Here is a 10,907-nt window from a genome sequence, read left to right on the forward strand (position 1 = left end):
TATGATTACACTTGTGTAACCAAACAGTACACTTGTAATTACACTGTAATTATACTGTAACAAACAAACATGTCAATACAATTACTAGATTGTGTAATTATTAGATTGATAAGTACTACCCTAGTAATTTCTTTGCTAGTGACTTGTGAGTATTCACAATTTTCAAACACATTGTTTGGATGATCATTATTATCGTCCTTTTAGTTTATATTATATTTGGTTTCATTATTACTTTAATTTTATTATATTGTATTATTTAAATTCATCGTTAGATAAAAAAGTATCTTTTTGTATAACAATCGATTTTGATGTGATCACGTTGCCTTAATAATTTCTTCTCATTTTGTCCTTACTTATTATTCAATAATCCTTTTTATTTTTTACCCTACCTTTTGACGGTAACTCTACTCCGTACTCTATCTTACCGTCTTATTATTTAAATTGTCAATGTGCAACATTATATAACAACAGAGAACAATACAATTTATCCAAACATTGTATTTATTAAACAATACACTAATATAATACGATACGTTGTGAAACAACACGTAATAACCATCTAAATTGTGTGTTTAATATAATTAGTTAAATCATGTGTTTTATGTTACCCCAAAACAAGTTGTTTCCACATCTATATACCAAAACTAGACTTTTCATCATATTACAAATTGTTATCAAAGCATATCCTTTGAAGTTAACGTTACGCCTTTGGAAACTTAGTACAAAAGGACCCATACAAAGCTTAACTTTTGACAAACCATTGTCTTCCTCCTTTCCTCTCTACTATATACTATACTATTCTCTCTTGTTGTGAAGTGTGCCTAACATTCTTGAAAAAAAAAGTATAACAACATTCTCAAAATCTCAACAATTGTTTAATCTTTTTGGTAAAAAAAGGGAGAAGACAGAGAAATTAACAGCCCCTTTTTCATGTTGGCACTACTCTCCAACTTTGTCTCCACCCCTTTTGATATCTCTGTATAATATGAAAAAAAAACCATAGATACAGTGACCCTTCAATTTCCAACCCCTTGATCTTGATTCTTGATTCTTGAATCTTGATTAGGAATTAGGAGCAATGAAGAATAGACATACTATTAAAGTTTCTGTAAAATGGATACCTATTTTCTCAATTGCTTTCTTCTTTATTGGGATGTTGTTCTCTAACAGGTGAAGATGATGAAAAGGGTAGCTTTAGAATTTTGGGTTATGTTTGGAATTTTGTTAAAGTTTTGATTTTTATTTATGGATCTGTTTGTTTGATGAAGATGGTGGTCACCAACTGAATCTGGGAGTCAGCTTATAGCTCAGCATAGAAGGGACCAAGAACTTCAAGTTGTTTCTGAGGATTGTAATTCGAAAAAGAAGGTTTTTTGAGTTCTTGATTTCTGTGTATTCAAGTTGATTGCAGATTTAGATACTGTGTTGTCTGTTTTGTTTTTTCGCAAATTTTGAAGTTGATTAAAGAGTTCTGCTTCTGTTGAGTTCAATCTGTGGTTTTGTGGAGTTTTTCTGTTATGGATATTCAATCTGATTGTGGACTTTAGCTTCTATCAAGTTCAATCTCTGTCTGTTTCCGCTTAACGTATTGATTATTTTTTTTGGGGATTTTGAAGCTAATTCTGGAGTTCACCATTTGTTGTATGTTTATGCAAAATTTTAAGTTCTTGATTTCTGGATTTTGAAGCATATTGTGGAGTTTAGATTCTGTTGAGTTGAATCAGTCTATTTTTGAGTTTTTGGTTTCTGGGTATTGAAGCAAATTGCTGCTATAAGCTTTTCAATCTGTCTGTTTTCTGAACCTCTTTTTCTTGACGTCTGGGTGTCGAAGCTACTTGTTGATATTAGCTTCTGCAAGTTCAATAACTTCCTGAGTATTGAAGTTAATTGTAGATTTTAGATTCTGCTAAGTGCAATGTTCTGTTGTAACTTCTTTTTGTTCTTGATTTCTGAGTATTAAAGCTAATTGTGTTTTATTTGAGTTCAATCTGTCTACCTTGTGTTTTTTCAAATGAATTCTTTGTTATGATGATTGAAGCTTATTGTAGTATTAATGAGTTCTGTCTTTATGTGTATTGAAGTTGGTCGATGGAGGTTTAGCTTTGTTAAGTTCAATTTGTCTGCTTGTTATTTTTCACGAGTTCTTGCTTTCTGGGAGTCCAAGATTATTTTGGCTTGTAGCTTGTGTTCTTACCTGACTATTCGTGACCTTGTATAATTTGTTGGTATACTAGAAACAAGGACAAGATAAGGATGTAATGCAAGAGGTGTACAAAACCCATGAAGCAATTCAGTGAGTTCTCTAAGCATCATACTTTTGTTGTTTTCTATTTTTAAGTCGTGTGGGATAACTTTCTATTTTTGGTACTAATGGTTGTGAGCTGTTTTTGGGAGGTCTGCTTAGATCATTGGACAAGTCAATTGCTACGCTTCAGATGGAATTGGCAGCCACTAGGAGCACACAGGAAATGAAGGTGGCTGATCAGTCTTCCAATTCTTCTCATCCCCAAAATGGCCCTCCAAGGAAGAAAGTTTTTGTGGTAATTGGAATTAATACTGCTTTTAGCAGTAGGAAGAGGCGAGACTCAGTTAGAGAAACTTGGATGCCTCAAGGTAAACCTCCAAGTGCAGTTGTGTCCCTGTTTCCTACAATCTCTACTGAAAAATCTTATTTTTTTATTTTGAAAGAAACATGCCTGAGGCTTGATTATATATATGTATATATTAGGGGACAAGCTTCTCAGATTGGAGAAAGAGAAGGGTATTGTAGTCCGCTTCATGATTGGTCACAGGTATGATACTTCTTTTCCTTGAGGACAAATGGGTTCCAAATCCTACATTCTGGTGCTCCTTCGTTTCAATTTGTTTGTTTGGTTTTGACTTGGCACGGAGTTAATGAAAATAAAGAAACTCTTTTGAATCTTGTGGTCTCAAAACCAGGGATATGTAGTATGTACCAAAATGCACTTTAATGTGGTCTCAAAACCAGAGATATGTAGAATGTACCAAAATGCACTTTAATCTTGTGGTCTTAAACATTCCACATTCCACGTGGAAAGTTGGAATTAAAGAGTAACTAAAAAAGGAAAGAGACATTCTTTTTGAAACTGACTAAAAAGGAAAGTAAGACGGACAAATTGAAACGGAGGGAGTATTAATTCACCTAGATGCAGAATCAGAGAAAGAAGTTTTATCTGTTTTCCTTTCAAGTCACCATTAAAGTTATAAAAGATCTGATTGTAGAGAGTTTGCAGGATTAGATTGTTACAGTTCTATAGAAATTTGGAGTGACTCATACTTCTGACATGTTTCCAAGGTCAAATGCCCCCATTTCGTGTGCTGGGCAAAAGAAGGAAGTCCAAAAATGAAACCCTTTGACTTTATTTTGATCAGGAGAATATTCTTCTAAAGGGCCAATATGTGCACTATCTGTTTCTTGCTGGATCGAAATCATCAGATATCCACACATCTTTAGGAGTCCTACTTCCTAAAGATGCCAAAAAGAGAGGAGAAACGTAGATAGATAAAAAGTGGATAGTAAGTTAAAGAAAAGGAATTGTATTCTCAACTCAAGCTCGACTACACTTTTAGCTTGTAGGAAAGAGACACCAAAACAATGCTCCTAACATAGACTTCCATCTTACTCAGTTAGCTAGAAGAAGACTATGGTGGCGTTTGGTTCGAAGACGAGTGTTATACGAGGATTATAATGCAGAGATTAGTTATACAAGGATTAGTAATACAAAGATTATTTCTTGTTGGATGTTTGGTTAATAGCACTAAAATTGGATATACAAGATATTATTTAAAATAATTATTTACTTTTTAAACTAAAAAGTAATAAGTTAACAGTTATACCTTTGAATGATTGACCTTCATTGGTTTCTAGGAAAAAGATAAAGGTAGTTTTGTCGTTTGCTACTTTACCAATGTATAAGTCATACATGGATTAGTTATTCCATGTTGTTGTTGGTATAAAATAATACACTAATTGGTCTATTAGTTTATACATGATTCAAACTACAACCAAACATTGGATAAAGTTATACCATGAATATTTTCCTTATACATCACACCAAATGACTCCTAAGAATTTGTTAGAAGAAGACTAAGAAGGCCTTCCCCTGCATCATAATGCAGCAGAACCAATCTTTATACCTCTCGTTGCTTGCTTCCAGAACTACTGTTTGTAGTTTCTATCATGGGTGATACCATGCATCAGCAGAACCAATCTTTATACCTCTCGTTGCTTGCTTCCAGAACTACTGTTTGTAGTTTCTATCATGGGTGATACCATGCATGCCTTAATGCCCCGCTGCCTACATTGAAGTGTCGTTTAAAGCCTTAAACGACGCAAAAACCACACCTATTTTGCACCTAACTTTATGGCTCAAGTGCGAATGAAGCAGTGAGCCTTTTTGACATCATTGAATGAAAATTAAGTAAATACTTTCCATGACAAAAATGAAAAGAAGACAACCTCTTCCTGAATTGTGGTCAGCTGTTGCTACCTCTTCTTTTGATAATTAAGTAATGCATTAAAACCTTGTGATGTTCATCCTTGCAAATCGTCCTATGCAATTTGTTTTTAATGTTCTAGTTGGATCCGCACACAGTGGTGGACCAGAACTATCTACTCTTTTTGGGACCCTGCCATATTCTCTCCAAAAGAATATATATGCTTTTTTCCGTCCATCTTCTACTAAGCATCTTTACGTATCATCTGAAAATTGGATTTCAAGCTGTTTTCCACTCATAGTTGAATGCACTTACTCCTTCCTCAGCTGTTTCCTAGTTTTCGTACCCAGGTTGAACCATTGAAGTTACCTGTGAAATATTTTTGAAAACTTGCTGTGGGAAATATTGGCTATCCAAAATGAATCTCAAGCTGCTTTCTGTACAAAGGTAGCCATCTAGTTTGAGGAACTAATCTACTGATTTGAACACTAGTAATAAACTCAAACAGGGTCTGTCTCCTGCTTATGACATTTATGAGGTTTAAAATAGTTTAAGAAATTAGAAATTCATTTCCTTGTAAGAAATAAAATAAAGGAACTAGAAATTGATGCATAATATGCAATTTTTGGTGTGAGTTTAATTTAAACCAAGTGCTTTAGAGAGAGTATCTTATGCTGCCACATGTTGGGAGGTAAAAATGTCTTTTGGAATGCGTTGCATTTTGAGAAATAAATGCTTTTAGCTTGAAAGGGTACTTCTTCAAGTTGTCTTAGCAAATGTTTTAAGAGTCCTTTCAGTTTGTAGATACTTGAACAGGAAAACACTTTCTGCGAAAGCTCAATTTTGGAGTTACTGAAACTACTTGTGGGCCTAAAATGAACTATCTCGATAGTTCAACAGTTAAAAGAACCAAGATTAATTTTGTAAATTTGACAGTAAGTATTTCATTAAATCACCTAACAAAGCCCTTAGTGTTGTGTCTATAAAATTTTCAGAAGTACTAAACACTACAGGAGAACACTTTACCAAAAGCTAACACACCACTGAAAAGGGCTGAAGAGGTTTGTTGCAGACACATTTTAACTAATGAACGCATGATTACATGCTGTTTGAGTTCGGATGGATTATATGAACTGTTCATTTTTATGTTAACTAAAATACTTGCAATTACATGTCACCACTAACAAGATACTGGCTAGTTTTAGGATTGATCAGAATCTAGATGTTCCATTTTGGATAGTTTGGCTTAGCATGATCTTTCTCATCTGTACGATGCTTATCCACTCCAACTAAATTTTCCATCACCTGTAGGATCTTTGTCAATTCTACATCTTTGCGCTTTCTTTGCTCTCTCTCTTTTCCAGCATTTTCTTTCCTTTTTCTGTATTATTATTGGTAGTATATGTTACTAGTATGTATGAGTCATCACTCATTAGTGTTACTGAGCAAGGATGAAAAGGAAATTAATATTACTGAACTGACAAATGTCTGTGTTGGTACAGTGCAACATCTAACAGCATACTGGATCGTGCTATTGATTCTGAAGAAGCCCAACATGAAGACTTCCTCAGGCTGGTACGATACTTTAAGAACAGTTTTGCTTTTTGTATTAAGTTTGGTAATCTTACAGATTTTGGGGTCCGAATCTGCATGATGTTGTAGGAGCATGTTGAAGGATATCACGAGCTCTCTGCTAAAACTAAGATTTTCTTTTCTACTGCTGTTGCAAAATGGGATGCCGACTTCTACGTCAAGGTTGATGATGACGTCCACGTCAATTTGGGTATGCACTGGATATGTTTTCTATGTAGTTTTATAGTTCAACGACTAATACTCTTGGTTCAGCTGTATTTAATGACTAATGATTTTCAGGCATGCTAGCTGCAACTCTAGCTCGTCATCGATCGAAGCCCAGAATTTACATTGGGTGTATGAAATCTGGACCTGTTCTTGCTCAAAAGTAATTGTGAAGCTTTACTAGCTTATGACAATTGATGCTTTCAGCTTGCATTTTGGTTTCAACTGTAGTAACATTTTATTTGCGTGAATTGAACTTCAATATTGTTTTGTAGGACTGTAAAGTACCACGAGCCAGAATACTGGAAATTTGGAGAAGAAGGAAACAAATACTTCCGACATGCAACTGGTCAGATCTATGCTATCTCCAAGGACTTGGCCACGTACATATCAATCAATCAGTAAGTTAAAATAGTTGATAAAGCTTGAATTTGTTATCATCTACCAAGTCGTTGAAGTTCTTCTGAATGGTAAAAAGACTTGTTTTTTCTTTAAGTATCCGTGTATATTAGCATGTGTACTGTGGATTATCAATACTAAAATTTGTCGGTCTCCATTATACTAGGTATTTGTATGTTTGATCTTAAGTATCACAATCATAAAGTGGACACCCAAACATGCTCGGGATTGAAGCATAGCTGTTGTATCGCTATCATATATTGTTAAATGCTCTAGTAATTATAAAGGATTTGAACTTTTAATTTAGGCCTATATTGCACAAGTATGCCAATGAAGACGTGTCATTAGGGGCTTGGTTTATCGGTCTTGAAGTTGAGCACATTGATGAACGCACCATGTGCTGTGGAACTCCACCAGGTATTTTCTCTCTAGTAATGTATCTCTATCAGCTGCATTCAAAACTTTTTGGGTTGCATTTTTGACGATCTAATATTTTGTTTTGGTGCAATCAGATTTTTTTTGGTCAGTTCTCAGTAAGAGTTTCCTAATTGAAAGACATGCCGGATAATGATCTTTTTTATCAGTGTCCCTTCCTTCATTCCATGCCTAAAATCTTGAATTCATATAGGAGTAACATGTTTAATAAAATGTAATTCTTAGTTTTGTTGTCCGTAAACAGACATTCTAGTTGAGGGCGTAATACAAAATAGAACAGAGTCAATTTAAACTGTTTAGCTCGGGTCTAAGCAGTATATAAACACTCTTTTTTTGTAAATCTTATTAATGCATCTACTACCATGGTACCCCCTTGCAGATTGTGACTGGAAAGCTGAGGCAGGGAATGTATGTGTCGCCTCGTTTGACTGGAGCTGCAGTGGAATTTGTAAATCAGTAGAGAAGCTAAAATATGTCCACGAGAAGTGTGGTGAAGGGGAAGAAGCTCTTTGGAATGCTCTCTTCTGATTTGCTTGAGAAATAAGAGAGTTGAGGATTCCTGGTGAGACATGGCTGTCGGACGATTTCCATCTGGCTGGCTGTTTTCGATTGCCAAAATTTTCCAATCAGAACTTTTAGTCCAGCAGTTTGCTGTAAAGAGCATGTTTGTTGTAGATTATGTCTCTGTCTAGATATACTGATATAGATATATGGATTTTGAAAGACAGTGGCTATAATTTTGCTAATTCTTTTCAGCATATCAGGAGAAGAGGACCTTTTAGATGTGTACTCACATTCTTTGTGGTGGAGATAATGTAATTTTGGTGGTGGTGAGGTTTAACTGTTATTTCTTTATTTGGTGCTTATTCTAGTTTGAGTACAAGGCCTACATTTTTGACAATCTAGTATGTTCTTTTGTTTAAATTTATTGGTACTATTTTTAGTTGCAATTAAGTGTGAAGAAAGGAAATAAATTTATTCATACATTAGTTCTCTCTGAGTCTCTGTTCATTCCCATCTTCAAACTCCTTGATTTTCCTTTTATGATTTGAACTTCCAACATAATTAATCAAAGCCTGTCAATTGATCAATATTCCCAATTTCTATGGTTTCTATTCAAATTTTGGATCTTTGGCCATGAATTTTTTTCATTTTTTTCCAGAGTTTGACGTAAACACGTTTGACCATAAAATTTTGGAAATCAACTTGAGTTGAATATCAAAATTTTCAAGAGTTTGAGAAACAACAAAGAAGTTTTTTCACTTCAAATTACTCACAAAAAGAAAAAAAAAACTTTAATTTGTGTTCATGGCCAAACACAACTTGCCAATTTTCAATTATCACTTTCACTTTGATAGTGAGGTAGATGTGTGGGCATACAAGGAGTGATAAGATTAGGAAGGAAGATATTCAGGATAAGCGAGAATGGCCTCTATGGTGGACAAGATAAGGGAAGTGAGATTGAGATGGTTTGGACATGTGAGGAGGAGATGCACAGACAATTTAGTGTGGAGGTGCGAGAGGTTGGCATAGTAGGTACGAGGAAAGGTAGAGGTAGACTGAAGAACTATAAGGGAGAGGTGATTAGATAGGACACGACTTCAGGTTATCGAGGACATGCATACCCTTAGATATAAGGGCGTGGTGGACGCGTACTAGGGTACAATGTTAGTAGGTAATAGTGTGTTTTCTTGCTTTTCGATGGTTTAAGCTTGTTGGTGTTTGTCATTGTACGAACTGTATTATTGTAGTTCCTACTTTTGATATCTATCATTGTCTGTTGTTTATTGTGTTTCAATTATCATATTATTTTGTGTTCTTATTCCTTTCTTGTAGGATTTGCACTACTTCCCTCGTTAGTTGCTATGTTTTCTTATTCTTTGTACTTGAATTTGCACACTTGAGCCGAGGGTCTTCCGAAACAATCTCTTTACCTCTACAAAGTAGTTATAGGGTCTGCATATACTCTACCCTCTCCAAACCCCACTTATGGACGAATTCCCATACGTGGGTATGTTGTTGTTGCAGTTGTACCTTGAAAACATTTTCTTCTTCTTCAAAGTTCACAATGAAACAATATGTCTAAATGCTCATTAATTTTATCTTTGCTTCTTTGCTCAATTGATTGACATCATCTAGCAAACATAATATATAAGGGTATAGTTGAATATAATATTAATTATATATTATCTTGAATTTTTAAAGCGATGATTATCTTGTTACTAAAATAACACTTATTTTAAGACAGAAAATAATATAATAGTAATTGAACCTAGCTAAAGAGAATTGTGGTTGAAGCAAAGTACAAAAAGCCATGCATGTCAGCCATAAATTATTAAAATGCCAAATGAGTAGTTGAAAATATATATTGGTGGAAGGAAAAGAAATAAATAACCCTATCTGTTTGTCAACTTGTCTAGTTTTATAAAGCTGACATCAAGGTTTTGTTTTGTTGTCTTTGCAGCTAGTTGTTCATACCATGGTGTATTGTCTCCACACAGATCCCAATGTACACCTCAATACAAGAGGACAACAATTGAAGACCAAATACACAGTGTACAACAAGATGTGGATCATCATAATTCTTATGTAGTCTGTATGAACTAGATTTATCTATTCTCTGTCCTTAACTCAGAATGTGTCTAGTTGTGAGTTGTATGAATCTCGCTTTCTGTAATTTATTTGTCGTGATTGATGTCTAGTTGTGAGTCGTATCAATCTCACTTTATGTATCTTATTTGTCGTGATTGATGTCACTTTCATCTTGCCTCGTATAATCAAATCTCTCCAGATATGCCTACACATTTATCTAACTATCTGAACATCCTCATATATCTTTTCTATCTTCATCTTCTGACTGTAGGCTATCTTGACTGGCTAACACTCTGCCCCATACAATAATTATATTACTCAAACTATCACTTTGTGGAACTTGCCTTTTACGTCAAGATGACATATTCTCATCCCACAACACCCCGTAGGCGAGCCTCCATTTCACTCACCTTGTTTTAATATACCGTGCCAAATTATTGTCAATCTTCCCATTTTTTTAAATTACGAATCCAAGATACTTGAAAGTTTTGCTTCCTCTCTTGAGTGTGACTTCTTCCTCGATCTTTATTTCTACCCTCGTCTCATATATTATATTATAAAACCTTTACACTTTAGATACTTTGTTTTAGTCCTGCTTAACCTAAAATTAACTTTAATAAATAGAGTTTGATAAATATGTTATTGACATTAAAAGTGTTAACAAACTTAATGGACCAAAATTATTCAATATTTAAGAGAGTATTTTGAAACTACCCCAAAACTTAAAAAGGACTTTTTTTAATCAGTGAATATATTGTTGATTGTTAACGGGTGTCATTTTGATTTTTAATGTAGTAATTAAGCATGTTTTATTGCAATTCAATGTGAATATCCTTTAAAAAGTATAGGATAGCAAAACAACCTCTTTGTCATAAAATAGGAATAAGGTTACACTATGCCATTACTTTCTTAAAGATTTTACGTGTTAAATTCTACTGAATATATCATTATTATTATAAAATTTTATGTGTGAAATTCTACTTATATACGTGACAAACATATGAACACATACGTAGCACATAGGTTAAGCAAAACATATCCATGAAGATTCATTAATTGCTAGAGTGTTCAGTTTAAAGATATGTTTGATGATCGTCACAATTATTTTTTTGGGGGAACTCATGATTGGAAGTGAGTGAGGGACTCGTGTTGTGATGATAGAACAAAAAAAATAAAAAATACATCAGATATATTCGTACAAGACTCTATCATTAACAGAGAAATAT

The 10,907-nt window shown here is 34.2% G+C and overlaps 1 protein-coding gene across 2 annotated transcripts; it reads left to right on the forward strand.

Annotated features, from left to right (window-relative positions):
• The first annotated feature begins 756 nt into the window (after positions 1-756).
• Positions 757-7,930, forward strand: LOC125809162 (beta-1,3-galactosyltransferase 7). Of its 2 annotated transcripts, none has more exons than XM_049488818.1 (11): positions 757-1,170; positions 1,269-1,368; positions 2,235-2,293; positions 2,405-2,613; positions 2,729-2,792; positions 5,961-6,033; positions 6,121-6,241; positions 6,331-6,418; positions 6,531-6,656; positions 6,962-7,071; positions 7,469-7,930. In XM_049488818.1, the coding sequence occupies exons 1-11, from the start codon at positions 1,079-1,081 to the stop codon at positions 7,615-7,617; spliced, it is 1,191 nt and encodes a 396-aa protein (XP_049344775.1). In that variant the 5' UTR covers positions 757-1,078; the 3' UTR covers positions 7,618-7,930. The 2 variants fall into 2 exon arrangements, with proteins under 2 accessions (XP_049344775.1, XP_049344776.1); XM_049488819.1 differs by having other exon boundaries at positions 1,056-1,170; positions 2,395-2,613.
• The last annotated feature ends 2,977 nt before the right edge of the window (positions 7,931-10,907 follow it).

The sequence above is a fragment of the Solanum verrucosum genome, unplaced genomic scaffold, assembly GCF_900185275.1.
Source record: "Solanum verrucosum unplaced genomic scaffold, falcon-dt-bn FXZP01000062.1, whole genome shotgun sequence".
Lineage (NCBI taxonomy): Eukaryota > Viridiplantae > Streptophyta > Magnoliopsida > Solanales > Solanaceae > Solanum > Solanum verrucosum.